At 43.2% G+C, this 17,303-nt stretch overlaps 2 protein-coding genes across 4 annotated transcripts; both read right to left on the bottom strand.

Moving 5' to 3' along the window:
- Positions 1-260: 260 nt before the first annotated feature.
- eps15 (epidermal growth factor receptor pathway substrate 15) lies at positions 261-12,710 on the bottom strand. Of its 3 annotated transcripts, none has more exons than XM_049725778.1 (25): positions 12,591-12,710; positions 11,183-11,224; positions 10,585-10,674; positions 10,461-10,508; positions 10,287-10,382; positions 10,116-10,175; positions 9,870-9,995; positions 9,536-9,595; positions 9,234-9,464; positions 8,862-9,007; positions 8,461-8,617; positions 7,848-7,930; positions 7,024-7,096; positions 6,268-6,429; positions 5,989-6,186; positions 5,511-5,927; positions 5,357-5,437; positions 4,984-5,140; positions 4,826-4,900; positions 4,277-4,671; positions 4,138-4,207; positions 3,986-4,056; positions 3,572-3,707; positions 3,164-3,369; positions 261-1,681 (listed from the first exon to the last, which is right to left on the bottom strand). In XM_049725778.1, the coding sequence occupies exons 1-25, from the start codon at positions 12,615-12,617 to the stop codon at positions 1,541-1,543; spliced, it is 3,348 nt and encodes a 1,115-aa protein (XP_049581735.1). In that variant the 5' UTR covers positions 12,618-12,710; the 3' UTR covers positions 261-1,540. The 3 variants fall into 3 exon arrangements, with proteins under 3 accessions (XP_049581735.1, XP_049581734.1, XP_049581731.1); XM_049725777.1 differs by having other exon boundaries at positions 10,116-10,178; XM_049725774.1 differs by having other exon boundaries at positions 4,856-4,900; positions 10,116-10,178; positions 12,591-12,632.
- Positions 12,711-13,369: 659 nt separating this feature from the next.
- calr (calreticulin) lies at positions 13,370-17,076 on the bottom strand. The gene is made up of 9 exons (XM_049725909.2): positions 16,812-17,076; positions 16,233-16,334; positions 15,693-15,896; positions 15,515-15,609; positions 15,171-15,380; positions 14,983-15,096; positions 14,653-14,796; positions 14,462-14,554; positions 13,370-14,389 (listed from the first exon to the last, which is right to left on the bottom strand). The coding sequence occupies exons 1-9, from the start codon at positions 16,903-16,905 to the stop codon at positions 14,180-14,182; spliced, it is 1,266 nt and encodes a 421-aa protein (XP_049581866.1). The 5' UTR covers positions 16,906-17,076; the 3' UTR covers positions 13,370-14,179.
- Positions 17,077-17,303: the final 227 nt, after the last annotated feature.

Here is a 17,303-nt window from a genome sequence, read left to right on the forward strand (position 1 = left end):
TATGCGCTGCTCTATTTACAAAAATTACAAGCCGCGGCGTGGAATCACCGCATGTAAAGACGAAATTATAGGCGTCATTTCAGGCTACGAACAGCGAGAGGAGAAAGGCAGAAGAGGAAGTCACTGTATAAGAGGCTTCGTTTTGCTCCTGTACTGAAAATCATCCTCTCATCATACATTATTCAAATATCTATAAGTGGAGAGCATATGACTAGAGGGCTGTTCATATCACATTTTTCAGTCATAAACAAGAGGACAGATTGTGTACATTTAATGATCTATGCATTTATTTGTTCCGTTTTGCTGTACAAAGTTAGGAAAGCAGTGTTCAAGTGGAGTCTGCAAACGCTTTTAAGCAAATGCAGGCATGTCGAGGGGCTTGGAGAGCACGACCCAACTGTGGCAACACCAACCTTGGGCCCTTAAAGGGGAAGTCAACCCCACAATTTTCTTTTTAATAATATGTTGTATTTGCCTTCATTCATCTAAATTGAACATTCTGATCAATATTGCGTTTGTGGAATATGAGTTAAGCGGCCATTTTGCCATTTAATGTCGACTGATTATGACATCACAGTCAGGTCTCAAGCCATAACCAATCACGGCTCAGGTTCAGAAAAATGGTGGCCATGATTGGTTGTGACCTGATACCTGAAAACTGTGATGTCATTTTCAAACGCCAGCAAGTGGCAAAATGGCCGCCCCGTAATTTCGCCTGTTTACTTCGTATTCCATAAACGAAACATTAATCACAGCACTGTGATTTAACTATTTGAGCTGGACAGAACATATTACAAAAACAATTTTGGAAATGACTTCCCTTTTAACTGACATCTTTGAAAACTAAATCAAAATTCAAGTTATTACACTATTCAAAAAGCCAAAAAAAATGATATAGTTTGTCAAATGTTACATTTAGTTTACATCTGGAAATATAAAGAAATTCATGTTGAATCTTAATGCTTATTAAGTACACAATCATTATCTGGATGCAGTTTGTTTCATGCTTTTCTCTGACAGACCATGCTAGGCTAACAGGCCGAACGTGGCTTGATAATTCTCTTTTTTAACAAGAGCCTGGCATGCACTTCACATCTGCTTGTCGTCGTCTAGTGTAGGTGCGGGGGAAAAAAATAAAATCACATTCAGTCATGATGGCGGCTACATTCCAATTGGATGACATTTGGACTGCTAATATTCTTCACATAACGAGCTGGTCAGAAATGGATTGTAGTGGGTTCGATTAGTGGATAAAGCTCTATAAGTAAGTGCAGGTTTAGAATAAGTTACATTCTGGAGTAGGTCATAAAAGGACATGACTCTCAAAATCACGGTTTTCCCTGTGCATCCTCACAACAGGATGGAAAAGAGTCTAGAGGACAACATTTGCTTTCGTCCAAGAACACGCTGAATTAGTCCTACAGGGTCCCAACGACGCTTTGGTGCTTCAAACAGGCCACGTGTGGCTGTGCCGGGCTAAGGAAAAAAATAGAGGCGGGGTTTTAGAGTGGAGTGCGATGGACGAGGGAGAAGAAGTCCCTCAGGAGAGTTCAGACTTGCTGAGAGCGATGGCCAACTCCAGGTCTTCTTGTTCCTGCTGGGTGAGCCTGGCCAGACGCTCTTTCTCCTCGCGCTCGCTCTCGCGCTTTGCCCACTCGATCATGTCCTCTTCCGTTGGGTACTGTCACAAAAAGACAAATAGTGCAGTTAGTAGGATTGCGACGTGACTGAAATGATTCCAACAGTTTTTTTCGTGTCAAGACATCACAACTGCTTCAGATTAATTTTAAACTGTTAAATTAAAGGACACTGTTTGTATTGCTTGTTATTAGCGCACACATTCTGAGAAAATTTATATTTCTTGTAATATTTGCAGGTGCGTTATTCTTTGCGATCAAATTGGATTATATAGTTGTAACTAATTAAGTGTCCAGTGGGTGTATACATAGCATGCGAGAAACCTTTCGACGGATAATGCATTAAAATGTTCAAAAATGGAAACATGCATTGTCACGGTTGGCACATGTGATGCAGATGGAGAATAAAAACAGTCATGCAAATCAACTTAAGTGAATCTAAGATGATGAAGAGGATCTTAACCTTTTGTGACACTAGCGCAAAATAGATTTTTATAAGATTATAGTTCAAAAAAATAAAGGATTTGTGTTTCTTTAAAAATAATTTCTAAAGACAGTCCTGTTGCTATATTATATTATTTGTATTCATGGTTGTCTGACTAGGGAAGTACAGCTACCTAGAGGTGTCACAGTGTATTTGGGGTGAGGTGTTTATTTTAACAGACATTAACCGAGGCACGGTGTTTATTACAATGTCTGTTTCATTTAGCGGTATAAGAAAAATAAAAATAATATCAAATAATTTGGCCCACAATCAAATGGTAAAAAGCTCATGCAGTTGCATGCAGATGGAAGCACAGAAATCCAAAAGGGCGCCCTTGATTTAACTCTTTATTCAACGTCTTCGACAACATAGATTTAAGGACAGAGACAACACACACACACGGGGGGAAAGCACTAGCTACACAATAAAGGGCGTGCAGGGGTCATGCGGGTATGATTAAGTGATCTGAGAAGGGGTGGCAGAAACGTTATGAAAAAGTCATGCATCCCACATTGCACTGTTCCAATAGGACCTTTTAAATTTAAAAAAAAAAAAAAGTTTTTAAATCAGTGTCACCAAAAGTGTAACATAATCTACAACTGACTGGGCGATTAGAAATATATGTACAGTATCTTTCACAATGGAGGAATTGAAATTTGCATGAAATGACTCCGTTGGAGGAAAGCGGTTAATGAAATTTGATTATAACTGTCATGTGTAACAAAGCGTGCAAGACATGCAGTGTTGGGCCGTAATGTCATTATTATTGTGTCCAATCGTAGGTTGGTCGGAGAAGAAGTTGATCGAACTAACTTTGATTAGCGAAACAGCAATTAGCACCTATTTATCCATTTAATAAGTATGAGGCATTCATTTAAGAGTTTTATGCTTTTGTCAAGCCATTAGATAAATGTGGATGGAGGGATTGAGAGTGGCGCTGCTTGCCTGAGTGAAAAGCAAGTAAAATAAGAACATGTGAGGGGGTGTATCTCTAGTGAGAGTCAGGTGGGGGTGAGGAAGAGGGTGGCGGAGTTGTGCTCACTTTGTCAAAGCTGGCAAATCGATCAGCTTCCGGTAAGTGTTGCCGAGGAGGGGAAGACGGGGCGAAGGGATCGGCTATGGGATCCTTGGCAGGCAGGGAAGAGGAGGAGGAAGAGGAGGAGAATTCACCCGAGGTCTGCGTAGGGAAGTGGCCGCGCCGGTGGAAGGAGTCCGACGACTCGGTTCTGGAGAGGGAGGCTCTCTTACCTGCCATGACAATGAAAGTATGTGTTTCAGCGGTGCAATCACATTATAGTTGCTTTTCCATAAGGAATGAAATATTTTGGTTAATCTCTTTGCCATGCAATATGCATCTTTTTTTTTTTTTTTTTTTTAAATAACAACTTATAGAGTAATGTTGCTTTAAATTTTCCACAACAAATTGCCTCATGAAGGTGTCTGTACTGACCTGGAGGTGGAGGTGGCGGTCTCGTCGGCGTACCCGTTTTGGGAGGCAGCGCCGGGGGAACGTCCGCGTTGGCAGGCTGGCTGTCGTCCTGGAACAAGTTCTTGTTGTTGATGCCAAATTGATCGACGCCGTTTGACTGGAACATTAAAAACAAAAACACACACAGCAAGCTTAGGAGTTTTTAAATGTTTCATTTTCCGAAATAGTCACACACATTCTCAGTGTCACTCTGTTCAGACGTCTACCGGCTCATTTCCCAAAACCGAGAGCGCAAGGTACTTTCATATTGTGTGTAATATATTCACTATGAGTTGTCTCCAGACGCAAAAAACTACACTGCAACAATACCGTTAAAAATATTTGAGCTATTTCTTTTCGCAACAGTACATGACATTTCAAACTTCATCCCCTTACCTTTGTTAGGGCACTGAAGTCAGCAAAGCCTCCTCCGAACGATTCATTCCCAAATACAGCAGCAAATGGATCTATAATTACAAAGAGCACACTTAAATTAGCAACATTTTCGGTGTACGCTACCCGCCCATGCAGCATATGAAATATCCTACCTGGGTCTGAGGTGGCGCTCACTGTGGTACCACCTGGAGCGAAAGGATCGTTGGCTGCAGCAGTGTCCTTCTAAAAACAGTAAATGTTAAATCAAGCTAATGTGAGCTAGCATCTTTGGGTGTCTCAGAGTGGACTCACCAATGCCAGACCGGCGTTGGGTGGAGAGGTACTAAACGGATCTGTCCCTGTGTACTGAGAACCAAACGGATCAGCTTCGCCGGTGGCGTTGATGGCCTGAGGGAACGCGTTGGACTCAGCTGTGTCTTTGCCTGTGGAGCTGAAGGGATCTGCGGCCGGTGCGGTTGGATCCGTTGGCTGTGAGGTGAAAGGGTCCGCTTCCGTTGTCGCCGGGGCTGGATCGTTGTGCTTGGCGGCAAACAAGTCGGGCTCTGGAGCAACTGTAGTGTGACCGAATGGGTCGGAAGAGCTTGAGAAAGGGTCGTCTGGAGAAAAATGGCTGCTGGCCGTCTGTGTGAAGAAATTATCTGCAGCGAAAGGGTCTGAGCCTTTGAAAGGATCGCCTCCAAATGGATCTGGGAAAAAAAATAAAATATATTATTTCTGTGGAGTGTGATGCAAATTATAACTGGGGGGAATAAAAGGTTTAAAAGACGAATATATTTTTTTTGGGTGATTTTCTTTTTATTTTAAGACAATAATCACCCAGTCCTTATAAATGCTAATTACCATGTGTGCTGTTTGCTTTCTCAAACCTACCAGCAGCAACCACTTTTCCAAACGGGTCATCTTTAAAAGGATCATCTACAACACAAAAGTCACATTTTCAAATCTGTGGCATCACGAGACAACAAATGACACCTTGCCGTAGATCTGATTGGACTCACGTTCTGTAAACGGGTCCGTGTGGAAGAAGTCCATCTCGGGCAACGGTGGCTGGCCGGGAGCAGGCCGAGGAGGAAGCGCTTGTGCTGGTAGCAGAGACGGGATGACTTCTGATGAGGCGGCAGCTTCCTGTTTGACTTCCGGCTCTGGTGATGACACCTGTTGAAAAGTGCTAGCTTTGGTTCACTCCGATTAACAGAAAAATTCAGCGTCAAACTTTGCTCTCTTCCTGTAACATTCGCTCTCCAGTTCTACAGAACTTGAATGAATCAAGAGCGCCCTCTGTTGGCTAATGCGAAGACAGACGCCTTGTAGTATTTTAATAATATTGAAAACGAAGCCTTTAAGACTCAATAAATGATTCAAAGTCTTTACCTTGGGTGAGCTTGTTTTAGGCGACTCTGTTGCATCATCTCGGACCTCTGAGGAGACATCAGGTGAAGGGTTATTGTGTTCCTGGAGATGTCACAAAAGAAGGTATGTTATATAAACATTCAGAATGATTGACTGTCTCTTATTTCATACGTACATTTACAGTTTTCTCCTGCGGCTTGGCAAGTGTGGGCAGAATCGTGTACTTCTCAGAAGCGGCTAAACTAGTATAGAGATGATCCAAAGGATCAGGCTTTGCTTTTTCCTCTTCGGGAGTCTCGGGGCTCTCTTGCTCCTTCTCATCCTCTTTTTCTTCCTTCACTCCTTTCTCTGTTTGTTCTGAGAGTTCTTTTGGCGGGTATGAGGCAGCGGATGGTTCTTCTTCCGTTTGCTCTTTAGGTTGGTCCTCCTGGTAGAGGTCCTGCTGGAAGAGGTCCCTGCGGGGGAGCTCTGGCGTGGGCCCCGCCGATCCGTTGACCATGACGGGAGAGTCGTCTTCCAAAGCTCTCTTCCAGGTGAGCTGGGCTGCCATTGACCTCTCCTCCACCTGAAGGTCGTTTAGTCTGTGTTGGACCTGAACAGCGATAGAACATTAAGAGGGAAGCACAATATTGATTGTGTTGTTTCAATCTCACCTGTGCAACTTGTGTGAAGGAGTCCCGGACAGATTCCTGCAGAGGTGTGAGCTGTTCCTGTGCAGCTTGGACCTTCTCCTGCAGTTTCCTGCTCTCCTCCTGCAGAGCCAGAAGCTCCTCTCGAGCCTGCACCAGGTCCTCCTCGTACTGAGATATCTTCTGCTCCTGATCCTCGTGCTCCGACTGCAGCGATGTAATCTGACAGACAGGAAAACATTAATCAGTAATAATATTTTGTAACATTGTTGTTTTCAGGGAGGTGACTTCTGCCAAACCCACCAGCTGGCTCTCTTGGCTGGTCTGCTGCCGAATGTGGGTCAGCTGCTCCTCCAGTGAGGCCTTCTGTTGATCCAGCTCGTCCAAAACCTCCTGGATCTTCTGACGCTGAGTTTGAAGCTGCTGCAGTGCCTCGCTTTCTCTTGCCACCTCACCCTGCAAGTCCTGTAGAAAACATGTCATGATATAACTAAATAGGCAACTCGAATATAATTACTCAAAAAGTTAAAAAAATATAAACGTGACCATGTAAAATATTGTTACATTTGACCAGATAGAAAATGCTTTAGGAGAAAAAAAAAAAAAAGTTTTACTGTTTGTGACCTCAATGCCATAGATTCTGCAAACCTCTGCTGACGTAGAGTCTGCAAACCTCTGCCATATTACCAGCACAATACCAAAATGCAAAACCGGACATATTTTCAGTAAGAATTTAGTTGACACTTGATGTGACTCATCTGTAGAACGGAAATGGCAAAAGGGACTTTCACACAAACTTTCATGATACCAATCGCCGAGAAATCAAAATGTGAGCCTTACACAAAGACTGTAGCAATACTGTCGTGTGTTTTTCTAAACAGAAAAATATACAAGTCTGAAATAGACAATTTTAACTAAAAAAAAAAAAAAAGAAGCCAATTTAAATCTGCACTGCCTTGCCTAGAATGTTATGCTAAACTAGCATGCAGCAGTACTGAGTGTTCCAACAATTAAGATGTCAAAACAAACTTTCAACTAAGGTCAATAAATTGGTCTTACCTGGACCTCGTTGCTGCGCTCGCTGATGGCCGCCTCCTTCTCCTTAATCTCCTCTTCCACCGTAGTTTTCTCCCTGGGATTCCGGCACAACACATACGAACATTTAGCCGCCGAGGACAAAGAAGATATTATTCCAAGGCCGCAAGGCCACAGCCAGCCCTCGGCTGAGCCCGCTTCAGCTCGGTCCTCCGCCGCAACCCCTTGCTCTCCCTGAATAACCATGATCTTCAATTTAAAAGGAAAATGCGGGTGAAATAAGGCTGACACTCAGACGCCGCTGCGATAAAGCGATCTTGCGCTTGATCTGTCAAGTATGAGGGAGATGAGAGGTGAGAAGCAGATGGCTGCCGTGAGGGAGGAAGCGGGAAAGCAACAGCCTACATCCTTCTCTTTCTGCCTCAGCACCTCCAACAGTGCTTCATTTATGCTACTTGTTTTTTTTTTTTTCCTGCTTCTTCTTGCTACAATATAGTTGGCCTTGTATGTATGACAACTAGTTTATACACGGCGGGATGTGGCGAGAGTGTAAGTGACTGACTTTTTAGCTTTAAAGTAGCAAGGTCCAAATTTAAATTGTTTTTCCCACGACAAGAATCCCTGCAACTACTTATTACTAAGTCATTATTGTCAGTGAAGTTGTGCGGGTTATTTCACGGAAAACACTGCACTCTAGTGGTCAGAGGAGATCAGGGAAACGCTACGTACTGTAACTCATGAGGAAGGAGGTGCCGAATTTGCATCTTTAAAAACCAAACAGTTTGACATGATGATTACTGAACAACTTAGCACTCTCCAAAACATAACCTGCATGACTTTTACTTTACCTTTGTAGTTCGACAATTTCGTTACTAAGAGAGTCCAGCTCCTTGATGGCAGAGAAGTCAGCTGCCAGGTTGGCCATATTGTTCTGAAGCAAATGAAGCACAGAGATGAGTGAAATGGAGGCAAGGAGTCAACAGATGACAACACGGATACGGAGATTACATAGCGACGAACAAGTCGCATAACTGTACGAACAAGTAGAAGGAACGCTGATGAGCTCACTGATGAAAAGTTGCACAAAACAAAAACAAATGGAGTTTTATAACCGGCATCTCAACAGATAAAAAAAAAAAAAAACATCAATCTCCACATTTGCACTAAATTGATATTGATTTTCCGGAAACTATTATGTAGAGGATGGGAAAATGGAAGTGAGTTGGCACAGAGGAATGAAATGGACAGCGCAAACTCACTCAAGGGGGCGTTTCCGTCCGCATGAGAAGGGAAAACGTGCAGAAAGAGAAGGAGAAAGAAAACGCTTGCAATGACAGCAAAGGGGAAAAATAAGTAGAAGCAAAATAAATGTGGAAAGCGAATACTCTAATGTTTACTGGCTTTTTTTTGGAAAAAATTTAGCAAATCCAACAATCCGTGGGTGCAGTGTGCAATTCTCACCTGTTTGATGTTTAGTCTGTCAGAAGGAGGAATCATCTCTGGGGAAAGGCTTTGCGGAGGGTCCAGACCTCTTGTCAACTTCTGATTGATCAGATGAAGCGCCAGGGCGAACTGCTCTCGGGTCAGTTTTCCAATGTCGCCAATGTCACAAAGCTCCCTGAGGGAAGGTTACGCAACAGACTTAACGATCGCCGCCTCGGGCCACGGCCAATTGCGATGGTGTTCGCCGATTATGACGGGAGCCAACAGAGCAGACAGACGCTAATTAGGGAAAATCGATAAGCCCCGAATGTTTCCGGATCTCGACACACAACAGTGTCACTAGCCCACCGAGCTTTTATATTCATTTTCACAACGGAGTTAATTCAACTCTCCAAATTCAAAACCATTTTGTCTCTTACCAGATGCGTGCGAGCGTGGCAGAAGGCAGCATCGTTTTGAGAAAGATATCTCTGACTTCAGGTCCGGACACCAATCCGTCCATGTCTCCGTCTGTCTTGCTGAAGAGTTCGTCATATTTGGCTTTGTCCGCCGGCGACACCACCCACTGCGCAGAGGCCAAAAAAGTGCGGTGAAAACAACAACTCAACTGACAAAAGTCAGAGTCAAACGACCCAATTGCAGACTCCACCGCTATCATTAATTTACCTTCACATTCCCTTTGGTCTTGTTCTTTTGAAAAACGCACTGCACTATCCAGTTTGAAATCATTTTTAAAGCGCTTGATCGAAAACGAAGCTGTAACGGCCGGGATGGACCGGGAGCGTACTCACGGGGGCGGCTGCTGGCGTCGGGGCGAGAGCTGGGGCGGGTTTAGGGGGGAGGGGCATGGTCTTGGTGCCAGCGTGGGAGGCGCGACTGTCTTTGGCGGAGGGGGGCGAGGGTAACAAGGGCATCGCGGGAGGCACCGAGGGCTTTTTTCTCTTGGAGGGTGGAACCAGGGGAGGCGGGAGAGACATGGGAACAGTTTCTCCTTCCAAGGCTCGGTACACCAGATACATGGCCTGGCAATAAAATACATTAAAGATCGGGGGAAGAGAAAAAAAAAAACATCGGACTGGGGCTCATTTCTTACCACAGAGAATTCATCTTTGTCCAACATGCCGTCTCTGTCGATGTCACTGAGTTCCCACACCTTTAACACAAAGGAATGATTTCTTTAAAATGATACGTATGATTACAAATGTGTGGAGGATGTAAAGTCTGACTCACATCCACTTCCTCAAAAACCTCATGTGTCACCAAACATTAACATCCGTTTTTTTTTTCCTTTTCTTTTTTACTCGCTGCAGCGCTTGCTGATGTTTTGACTCGTCAAATGACTAAATTGGGAAGATTGCTCTATTTCAAAAAGCATATTTCCTAAGGGGCGTGAGTTGATTTTGCAATACGTGGCAGGCAGCTCATACCCGGCCCAAAATGTCGACTGGCAGTTTGGAGTTGAGCAGGACGGGCTTGACTTTGTCTCCTGTTAGCAGCCCCCCGCCTGGACCGAGGCTCTCAAAGATGGAGTCAAACTTCAACTTCTCTTCAGGCTGAAAGAACAATAAAACAGAAATTAATAAAAAAAAGATGACATGCAAATTGTACGTTGTGTATTTGCTATAGGCCCAAATCTTTATTGTTCATAAAACAACAATGTCTAAAGGCATCACCTTGACAACCCAGGGAAGATCAGTGGTTAAGCCCCCGACTGACAGTGGGCTGCTTGTGTCCTGCTGGGAACAAAACACCACTTCCTTTTATCAAATAATACCAACTTCAATTTAAACATAGCGCCATCATATGAACATTCATCTGTGGGGAAAGCAAAGCAACTGACTTACAAATTTGGGGGGCGGAACAGCCACATTGAGGCTCTTGAGTGCCACCTCCAGGCCATTCTGAGCACAAGCCACCAAGCGCAGAGCGATGTAAAATTGCTGTGGAGGTTTTAATGGCAACATAAAGTCAATTATTTCGTAATGAACACATATTTTAATAACCCTCCACTGGGCTACCTGTTTGTTGAGAGAGCCCTTCCGTTCAGAGTCCGACAGATCCCAAATCTGTGAAGGACAATTATCATCCACCGACATCACGCAGTGAAGCCAGATAGCATCGTCGCTTCCAGGTTTGCCTTACCTTGCCCAAAACCAGGTCAGCCAGGCCCGACCGCTTCAGGAACAGAGCTGCGTCCGCTGCCGCCACTCTCCCGCTGCCTCGGGGATCCACCTGCAGCCAGTTATCATCCATTATGCATAAATCATCCTGGTCCACCACAGTCGTAAAAAAAGCAACATTTAAAATTAAATGCAGTTGTGAAAAAAAATACTTTGAGAAACCTGAAGCATTTCAATCAATCGTGACAATAAAACCAAATCAGCATTCTTAGTAGCATCAGTTCATGATGACCACGACCGGCCCATCATGACACGTCAGGCAAAGCGATGAATTATTAATTCATAGTCTGACTTCCTGTGCGGGAAAAGCGATTACTGGAGGTCATTGCAACATGATCAGAGTATAAATGAAGCTAGTGTACCTCTAGAACGTGCACCCACCAGTCACAACAATGGCTACCCGTGCACAATTTAATAATAATAAGCGGAGCTGTGCAAAAATAATTCTTTGTAACGATAGAATTTTGTACAGCTTAATAACAGACCTCAATAGATTGATTTTTTTAATTTTAATTAATTTTGTGGTCGTTATAAAACAGGACCTTAACACTGCCACATACCTGTCGATAGTATTTGTCGTAAATGGGATTTCCACTGGAGAGCTGTTGAGGAAAGAGAAGACAACCTTTATTCAGGACCACATCAATTCATATCCATTTCAAAAGCATTTAGAAAAGTACAAATTGATGTCATATCCTCCCTAAACTAGCCAATTTGCATTTTTAGTATAGCTGACCGTCCGCAACTGGGCCAAAGAGGAAGACAGTCAGCACTTCCTTCTTCATATGGCCCATGTGTTGATGTTCTCTAAAAAAGGAGCAGGTGCAGCGAGGAACAACATAACAGCTTGCGTAATGAGCGCCTTGCACAATTGGACCAAAATCGCTCGAGTACGGCAAAAATCTGCTGGATCTCAAACTGCTGTTTGCTTGACCACTTTTAACGTTAGCAACTGTCAATTGACAGTTAGATAACTTGCCACACACACTTATCTCTTTATGCCAAGCCTTTTTTTTTTTCTCACACAATTGTGTGCCTGGAACTAATTGTGGCTGCAAACAGTGTAGTCATTGTACCAGTGTGTCCACTTGATCTTGACTGAGCTGTCAATGATGTCCACACCTCCAGTATACTTCACTACACGTCTAATGATTTTCAGAAAATGGATATTTAGTCATTACAAACCACAATCCGATCTAAAGGAAATATGAGTGGCTGCGCATTGTCAGATTGTTTTCCGGCTACCCAGACGACAACATTGCTATGATGGAGAACCCACTCAAGTGGTCACGCACTCGGCTTGTGTGTTGTTAGAGGCAACAGCGGCTCGGGTAACACCTCGCCGTGACACCTGCAACAAGACTTTTTGACAGCTTTGCAGTCAGAACCTACTGAAAAGTCAGAAGGTGCCAACTCTGGATGATGTTCACTCCAAATCGTAATAATAAACGATGTTGTGTTCAGAGAAGTAAAAAAGTAGATCGTTTAGTTAGTTATTGACTGATAATCGTCTTCAACAACAGAAGATCGTCCAGAAAATGACAGTCCATAGCAGCCCCACACATGTCACGTTCTCGCCACTTGGAGGAAAATTAGTATGCAGGGAAAACAAGTGCTCTGTCACAACGGGTATTTTCAAACAAAACTAATGAGGAAGCAGCAATAGATTACGCCTTTTTTGTCTTAAAGCGGATCCAAAACACTGCATGCAAACTAGCTGTTAGCTAGCAGACTAGCTAGCTAGCCTCGCCCTTACGCAGTCCCCAAAGAGATTAGGCACAAACTTTTCCCACTCACGAGCAAAGCACCGTAAACTTCCCCCCGGAAAAAAAGAGCAATAGAATGGGAACGAGATTGCGATTTAGTCCGCGGGACTATTGCATATCTAGTGGAGTCTTTCCGGGCGGAGAAGACGGCGGACACGAAGCGCTGGCTAACGTCACAGAAGAGTTTAGACGAGAGTGTTACCTGAGTCAGACTCAGAGTGGCGGCCATAGTCTTTCTGTTTCCCACTGCTGCCTTCACGCCGCGCTGTTGCCCTTACGCACACACGAGTGGGCCGTCTGAAAACCTGGAAGTGGATTTTCACTACGACTGGCAAACCGAATGTCCGGAAAGATACTGAACAGCACACAGGCAAATAGATAAATAGATAAATAAATAAACATACGTTTAATACACAAAATATTGATGTGGCAAAAACTTCAACCGGATGGACGAGCCAGTAAACGAAATGAAAAAAATCCCAATTGAAAAATACCAATGTGTTGTCTGAAAAAAAATGTTTTTTTAGAAAGAAAGTACAGAAAAATGAGCCTAGCAATTATGCTATTGTGACCGATATTTAAACACTACTTTTCCTATTAGCGCTCTTATTTTGAAAACTACTGCTGTGCACGACTTCCCTGATTGCCGCAATTTTTACAATTGCCGCACAGCACCGAGCAGGCTTTGTGCTTGTTGCAGTTAAGAATCGTGACCTTTATGCCTCTTATTCTGTGCAAACAGGTTAATATATTAGTCGTGTAGCTTTTATTCATATATTAGATTGCTACATTTCTTCTTAAATTATTGCAACTTGGTGAAAATGACAGTAACCAAGTCACATTCATATTGTTCATATTAACATTCCCTTTCAAAATATTATCATAAAACAGTTTCCACTAGTATAAATTACATTAACTGTGAAAAGTTATGTTTTTAATCGAATGAATTTTGATATACAAATATTAAAATAATTGGAGTCATTTTCCAGTGGTTGTTTTTATTGGACACAAGATTTTTTTCTTCTGCATTCAAACAAACCCCTTCACTTAAATTACCATCAGTATTAGTACAAAATGTTGTCTTTTACAAAAAGGATCAGCGCTCAGCTTCAGTGGCTATCCGGGATGAGAACAATTGACTGCATACATACCGAACGATGAACAAACTTAAAATGAACAGAAGCTTTCCTGCTGCTGGAGTGCTTCCAGACAATTATTCAGAAACTCATCTCATGTGCACAAAAGTGGAAATAAGTGTACAGTGCAAACATACTTAAAGGATTTCCTCACAAGTTTAACATCCCAACTGGACCTACAATTCAGACTTTGGAGACCTTATCTTTCCTTCTTTGATTAAATGAACCTTTGAGCAGGCGCTTGACATTTGGGATTGACAAAAATCAAAAATAAAACAGCATTACGAGACAAACACATGAGGTAACAAACCTTTTTACAAAAACTAAACAAGTAAATTTGTCGTGTCAACATTTCTTAGTGATTTTGGCAAATCAAATACCTCTTTTCATTTCCATATCATATAAACTACCAAATTAAAAAATTACAAATAAAATTAAAATGTGGTTTTCTAGTCTGGACATTCACTGCGACATCTTAATTTCTGTGATTCCTATATAATATCAGTTATAATTGTCAATTTGTCATATTGTTATTATGGTATAGTATTTAATAATGATATCTTTAACTCTCGGTTTTTGTAAACAAACAAAGACTCCACCCACTGGGCGAGTCGTCTTCTGTGGTTGGACAGTCCGCTCCTTGCCTTTCAACTGTTTATAATTCATCCTTCATGGGGGACTCTGTGTCTTCATCCTCTTCCTCTTCGTCCTCCTCGTTCTCCTCCTCGCCATCTTCGTCCTCCTCCTCATCCTTTTCTTCCTCCTCATCATCGTCCTTCGACTCGTCTTTCCTCTGCTTGTCCTCTTCCTCGCGCAGCTTTCTCTCCTCCGCATCTTGGGTGTCCTTCATTTCCTTCTCGGCATCCTGATTGGGAATTTAAAAGAATTAATATTTAGGGTGGAAAATGTGGGGGCAAGGAGAATAAAGTTGACATACCTTGGTTTTCCCCCACGTGTCGTCACCGACCTCCTCAGCCAGTTTTGGGTCATTGGTGATCAGGAAGTTGTCAAAGATGGTGCCAGATTTGACCTACAACAAACAAAAGGAATGTTAATGATATTTTTCAAAAGTCCAAATTTCAAATCAAATCTTCAAATATGAATGTCAGTTTCTGCATCTTACGTTACCTGCCACAGGTCCAGTCCAATCACGCCAATGCTGTCATATTTGTAGATCTCGGAATCGGCGGTGTACTCCGGGTTGTCGATCTCGGGATGGATCCACTTTCCTTTGAAGGCGGGGTTGCTGATCTCTTTGGGCTTCCACTCGCCCTGTTTAACACAGCACACAGTTCATTAAACCACATCAAAACTCATTACTCGGTCCACTGACACTTATTTTAGTGTCAATTTTTCAGCGTGTCGCTTTAAAAGGCGGGGCCTGCGGTGATGAGTGACATGGGAGTCTGCCAATGAGAATGATAGTTACTGGATTTATCGTTTCAGTCTGTCAGGTACCTTGTATTCAGGGTTAGCGATCATAGGAGGCTCCCATTCTCCATCCATCTCATCGTCCCAGTCGTCTGGCTTCTTGGCATCTGGGTCAGGAATGTTCTCAGCCTTGTCCCAGTCCTGTCAAACGAAACATGACATTAGTTAAATTCATCCTGGTGCTCTTCCAAGTGGCGGGCCCGTCCCGCACTTGCCTCTGGTTTGGTATCGTCGGGATCAGGAATCTTCTCCCGGTCGTCCCAGTCCTCTGGTTTCTTGGCTTCGGGGTCCTTGATCTTCTTTGGTGGCAGGAAGTCCCAGTCGTCCTCCAGGTTGCCAGACTCAACCTTCTTATTGTCGATTTTCACCTCGTACGTGTTGTCGGGGTTGACGATCAGCGTGTACAAGTGAGTAAATTCATCATCCTGACAGGCGGGGGAGAAAAAAAAAAAAATGTTAGACACGACTCGCCTTTAAATGTATGCTGGACACCTCCCACAGTGAAGGTTGAGGGTTGCGAATTTGGTTAGTTACAAAACACAACCACTCGATGACTCACTTTGCATCTGATGTCTTTGTTAACCAAATGATTCTTGCCCTTGTAGTTAAAGATTACGTGCACTTTCTTTGTGCCTGGTCCGCAAATGTCAGGACCTGCGCACAGAAGACGTCTGCAATTCAACACACAACTCTGCTATGCACCCAACCCAATGGAGACCTGAATGAGCCCGCCGTACCAAACATGATGTTGTAGACCGAGTCCCCGTGCATGTCCTCTTGCTTAAGGTCAGAGGGGAACACTTTGACGTAGCCGCCGCCGCAGTCAATGCTCTGTTCGTGCTTGACGGTGAACTGGACGACGAGGGGTTGGCCTTTGTTGCTGAAGTCGTCGAAGCGGGACGACATTGCATAGAAGCGGGCGTCCTGGCTCGTTTGCAAACCTGTTTCAATCGTATTGTGTCAAATGGCTTTGTGCGTCAAAGTTGAGATCCTTGGCTTTATATCATAATCAAAGTCATTTTAAACAAAAAGACTGGATTAAGAGAGAATCTACATCAAGAAAAAGAAGTTGCCAGAACATTTTCTCAAGCAAGATTTAAAAATCTGATTTTTAGTTGTTCCACTTATGTGAAAAAAAGGAATCAAAATTACGTAAATTAAGAAAAATATAGATGGGGAAATAAGTGGGTTCCTCTTGTAAAAATGCGTCTTTATTTTAGTATTTTTCTTTATCCATTCGTCACCCAGCCCGAAATTGACATGACTAATCCACTCACCTTTATCTTTCTCTGCATCACCGTAGAACTTGCCTGCAGTCAGAACAAACTTGCCATAGTCGGTCTTATGCTTGGATTCCTCCCAGCGACTCTTCCAAGCGTCTAAACACACAAAAAGGTCATTCAGATTTCCTACCAATGATTCTGAACATTCCAAATATACTGAACACTCAATACAACAGTAATGTATTTAAATGTTGGTCATGATGGAGGTACTTGAGAGAATTATGTAATTTTGTTTTAGATTTGGGGGGGGTACAGTAATTACCAAGGAAGGGACGTACATGAGGGGGAGGGGGAGGAGGCTTGACCCTACGTGGGGGAGGGGGGTGTCAAATGGATTTGGTGCTGTTACACACTAAATGTTAAAAGTACAACTCAGCAAAACGTACAATTTTAGGCAAAATTCATCATCTGAAAACTAGAATCGTTGTATTAATTGCATTACAGGCTACTGGAGTTCCCATATGGTCATGCACCGATACAACCCAATCAACTTGCATATATTGTATACAAACAACATATAATTAATATAATAGTTATTTGATAATAGTTAGAATAATCGGAAAGCAATCTCACCCCCATCTTCAAATTGCTCTCGGAAATAGACAGTGGACTCGGCCAGGACACAGGCGGTCGTTACGGCCAAAAACAACAGCGACAAGGCGGTCATTGTGGGGAGAAAAAAAAACACTCTGTCAAACTATCTCTAAAATTAAGACAATAATATTAAATTTCTGCTGTCGCTCGACGGTGTTCAACGGCGATCAAGAATCCGTTAGTGCCGTTTTATTAGAATCATGCAGCCTCTTGCCTCTCGGCTGGGAACAGATGTCTCAACCTGATTGGCTGTCGGCACCGGAGCTCGGCCAGGAAGTCAAAGCCCTCTCGGCCAATCAAAGGAACGGATTCACTGAGGTATTGGCGTTTAGCCAATGAATGAAGACCACGCGTTCGCTTAATACACACCCAAAGGACGAGTGATGCGTTTGAGGTACATTAATGGAAGTGATGCGATTGTTACGCATGAAGTCGCACAAAGAATATGCAAAATGTACAACTTAAAATGAC

Source organism: Syngnathus scovelli, chromosome 10, assembly GCF_024217435.2.
Source record: "Syngnathus scovelli strain Florida chromosome 10, RoL_Ssco_1.2, whole genome shotgun sequence".
Classification (NCBI taxonomy): domain Eukaryota; kingdom Metazoa; phylum Chordata; class Actinopteri; order Syngnathiformes; family Syngnathidae; genus Syngnathus; species Syngnathus scovelli.